The 4,263-nt window shown below is 36.3% G+C and overlaps 1 protein-coding gene across 2 annotated transcripts in view; it reads right to left on the bottom strand.

Annotated features, from left to right (window-relative positions):
* The window catches only part of cmah (cytidine monophospho-N-acetylneuraminic acid hydroxylase), a 21,676-nt gene extending 18,216 nt beyond the window's left edge, over window positions 1-3,460 (bottom strand). The window contains exons 1-2 of one of the 2 annotated variants that reach the window (XM_008401378.2): window positions 3,282-3,460; window positions 510-635 (exon numbers count right to left, since the gene is read on the bottom strand). In XM_008401378.2, the coding sequence (XP_008399600.1) occupies window positions 510-534 (25 nt within the window). In that variant the 5' untranslated portion in view covers window positions 535-635; window positions 3,282-3,460. The remainder of the gene's footprint in view (window positions 1-509; window positions 636-3,281) is intronic. The other variant, XM_008401379.2, reaches the window with a different exon arrangement.
* Window positions 3,461-4,263: the final 803 nt, after the last annotated feature.

The following is a 4,263-nucleotide window of genomic DNA, read 5'->3' as shown; positions in this document are numbered from 1 at the left end:
TTTGATGTCTTCCATGTTTTTATGTCTTTAATGTTTTTAATTTTTTCTTTTTTCTTTTCGACGTTTCAATGACGTAATGTTTTTTGTTTTTTTTGTTTTTATTTTTATTTTGTTTTTATTTTATTTTTTATTTTTTTTAAATCTCTCTCTTTCTCACTGATTATTTCTGTTTTTATTTTAATTATGTAAAGCACTTTGAAATGCCTTGCTGCTGAAATGTGCTATACAAATAAAATTTGATTGATTGATTGATTGATTTGTATCACAGAGAATTTATCAAACATCAGTTTTCTCCTCTTTATTTTAAGTCGTATTTAAACAGCTGCTCTACTGATGACTTGGTGTGCAGGTTGACCGGTTTTAGTGCTAATGGAACCAAAACACACCGAACTGCACAGCACATGTTAAGGTTATCAAAGTCAATAGAAAGTTAGCAACTGTTAGGCTAGAATACCTGACCCACTGCTCACTTGTTCAATGTTTTTTTTAAGTTAAAACTTTTTCCTCACCTGTTAAATCTAAAGCCCTTGTCATCTAATTCATAGGGCTGCCACCCCATGCTACCCCAGTAGATCCGCCCCTGCCAACGGCACAGGCTCAGTCAGATCCGCTGAAGAGAGGAGTTAGCTGTGGCTCTGCAGCACAAACAGAAAAACTTATAGTTGAACTTATATTTCAAAAATGTGAAAGGCAGCATCCTGAGGTCAGGGCATGGTGACAGTTTTTTTTCAGTTTCTTGCAAGCTTGACATGCTATCAGTTGGCAGTTAAGCAAACTTTAAACTGTTCTCTCTCCTCTGCAGATTAAATTGTCATTCTGTGGAACTAGATAACAGATCGTTTTTCCCAAGAAGTAAACATAAAACCAGTTGGGTACACATTTGAGTTTCCTAATCTTGCAGCTGTTGACAGTGTTTTTTTTTGTGTGTGTGTTTTTAAGCCTGCGACATGCTTGCATGTAAAAACATTTAAATGTAAAAGCGGGAAACTCCACATTAAAATTTCCTGCATGGAATCGTGTATTTTCCAAGATGGAAGCCTTTCTCCAAAATGGAATATCTTTCTCGAGGAATCATAGCAGACACCGAAGTTTTTCTGGACTTTTCATTTGTACTTTACCGACAACCCAAAATCAACAGGTTTTTGAACTTCAAAATGCCCAGTAAGAATAATAATAATAATAATAATTAATAATAAAAATCCAATTGCATATTTAATGTTAAATAGCTCTCTATTAGTTTTAATATATTTTTAGGTCTATGTTAGAACTGACCAAACATGTCTGAATTTTCTAGCATGTCCACTCTTAAAAATATTCACATCTTCCCCCCAGGCCCCCTGCGCCCAACCTTTGAATACGTTTCTTTATCTCTAAATTAAATTAATTAGAAATGTCTTCATAGCCCTTCCCAGATTGATGGACAGCAACAATTGCTGTTGTTGTCCCTCTTTGATGTAGCAGATAAAACACACTTGTCTGCCTTAAGGCGACATTTGCTTGATCTCTTTGGTAAACTTGTCCAAATGCAAACACATTTGACACAAAGTGCTGCTGTGATACTTTGAGCTATTCTACTGATTATTGCAGAAGCAATAAAAAGGCAGTTTTGTGATTATTCCTGTGTTGACCTGTAGAGGTGAAGAACCCAAAATGATCCCGTGTTTGACCTCAAAATGCCCAATAAAGATTAATTTTTACATCCCGTTTGTAGCCTCACTGCACTTTAACCTTGCTTTGAGAGTTTTTAGTTAAACAACATCTTCCTCATCATTACTTTGTTTTTACATGACTTATTTAGACATAGAGGTAACAGTCATTTTTCCTCTTAACAAGGTTTATCTATAAACAATTAAAAAATTATTTAAAATGGTTTGATGACCAACTCATCCTTAAAAGCGTGCCACCACTTTAACTTTGATTGCCTGAAATAATCGAATGTTCAAGTTTTGCCACTAATTTAGCATCTTACTTTTTGAAAGTAAATTCAATTTCTCATAAACTACAAAAAAAAAAAACCAAAGCGGCAAATGACACCAAACGTTGAAATATCAAACTTAAGCTATTTTTGACAAACTTATTTGAACTGCTATTACGAAAACACCTTTGGTAAATCTTAACGTTTGCAACCAGGAAGTCACACAAAAAAATAATCCTAATGTTTTATTTTTTAAGATAAAAGACAATAAAAGATAACGTTTAGGGCCGCTGATAGACTTAGCTAGGTTGTTTATTCAAGATGATCCAAAGATGGCGGGGAGTGTCTGAAGAGCTGGTGTGTGTGATAAGTTTAAACATTCATTGACTGGAGGAGGAACAATTCAATGAATACACCAACATGACATAAACAGTTTTTCATTGTATATACAGAAGTATTCTTTTATGGAGGTGAAAAATCTATAATATTGTGAGGCATGAAATTATCAATTGGGAGGGGGAGAGAGAAAGGGGCTGCGCGCGTGCGTGCTGTCTGCTCAGGAGGAAATATACAGGTGTGTCGGTTAAGATGCTTTTTTTATTATCTCGCCGCTGTAGTTCAGTCGGTTAATTCTGAGTTAGATTTCGGAAGGAAGCCAAACAAATGCAGGTTAATGCAGCGGAATGGCCCTATCGGCGCGTGCCCGGTGGGCTGTCGGAGCGCGTGCTGCTCCTATGAAATACACTGCGTGTGTTGTATTTCAGAAATGTGAACAAACCTGACTCAAGATTATATTTTTTTAAGGGAGTGAGATAAGTTAAGAAAAATAGCTGATAATTTTCGGACCGAGCTGTAAAATAGAAGAATGCGCTCTCGGTAGAAAATTAATATTTTAAGAGTTTTCTTCTACCAATAGTAGAAAAAGTTAAACAGACAAAAGTCAGTGCGCTCCCGTGCCTTATTCCTTTCACTTTCTAAAAAACGTCATCACATGTAATGCGTTTAAGGCTAAAAACGTCAACCCCGGTGATTTTGCGTGAATTAGCCTACTTTACAAATTTTACGAGCATTTTTTCCCCCTTTCCCCCCACCAACTTATTAAAAATAAACTAAAGGAACAACACCGCGACTATACAGTCATTTATTTCTGTTCTATTTATATATCATTATTTCATAAGACTGCTCTGTCAGACTTTTAAAGTTTGATTAATAAATGCAGGATAAGATATAAATAGGTTTTGATTGTAGTACTGCGGCATTAATTACCCTGCTGCTACATAAAAAACCCCACAAAACCCTTAACTGTAAAAGTTGAAGCTTTAGTGCATATGTTATTATCTTAAGAACATGTCTGTCCGGTCCATACCTTCAACAGGTTGCGGTTTATCCTCCACAGGAGACTCGGTAAGGTGTGTTTCTCTCCTCGGGACTCGGGAGTCAACGCGGCGACTGAAGATGTATCCAGGAGGAGAGGCTAGCAAACCGCAGAGCAGCTCCCGTCACGAAGAAGAAACGCCCTGCTTGTTGGCTTCCGATAAACGCACAGCCGGCATTTATTCATACAAATAGGACTACTTTTTATTTAAAAGAAAATAGATACATATTTGTTTACAGAAGAAAAATTATTTTATTTCTCAAAGTACACCATTTATTAGCTGAAAAATGTCCCAGCAGCTGATTGGTAGGGGGGTTTTTTTGTGTTTTTTTTTTTTTTTTTTTTACTGATCGGCACTTTGTGTCTAAATCAGTGTTTCTCAACCTTTTTCAGCCCAGCGCCCCCATAGCCCTTATCCAGGTCCCTCACCGCCCCCCACCAAAGAATTTGCAGGCTACTTTGCACTGACTATTATTATATCATTAATATTACTATCACTATTGTAGATGTTTTGATTTTTATACTTGTTTCTGTATTTATCATCAAAAATTATTTCCCAGAGAACAAAAAAGTCATGGGAATAGAAATTATTTTCACAGGCGTCTACGAAAAATGCAATGAACATTCAGTTAAAATTGGTTGGCCTAACAGCAGCCAATCAGAGTGGATAAAATATTCTTATTTTGTGCCATTTTCTAGTTGTTAAATCTTCCACAAAATGACCAGAAAAAAGATGTTCAACAGGCCAGTTTAAACTTTGAACTATTTTAAAAACGACTGAGCTCTGGAACATTAAAACATGGACAGAACTGTAACTACATTAGTCATAGCTCTTCTTCGCTTCAGTGTTTCTGTGGGTTTTTGGAGGTGCAGCTCTGTGCTGCCTTCAGGAGAATGGGACATCAGAGTATCATCCATAAAACTTCACCCACATGGCATTTATTGTGCAAACCAGAGCTTTCAGTGGAAAAAC

Source organism: Poecilia reticulata, linkage group LG23 (assembly GCF_000633615.1).
Source record: "Poecilia reticulata strain Guanapo linkage group LG23, Guppy_female_1.0+MT, whole genome shotgun sequence".
In the NCBI taxonomy this organism is placed as follows: domain Eukaryota; kingdom Metazoa; phylum Chordata; class Actinopteri; order Cyprinodontiformes; family Poeciliidae; genus Poecilia; species Poecilia reticulata.
This window is presented reverse-complemented; position numbering and strand designations above follow the sequence as displayed.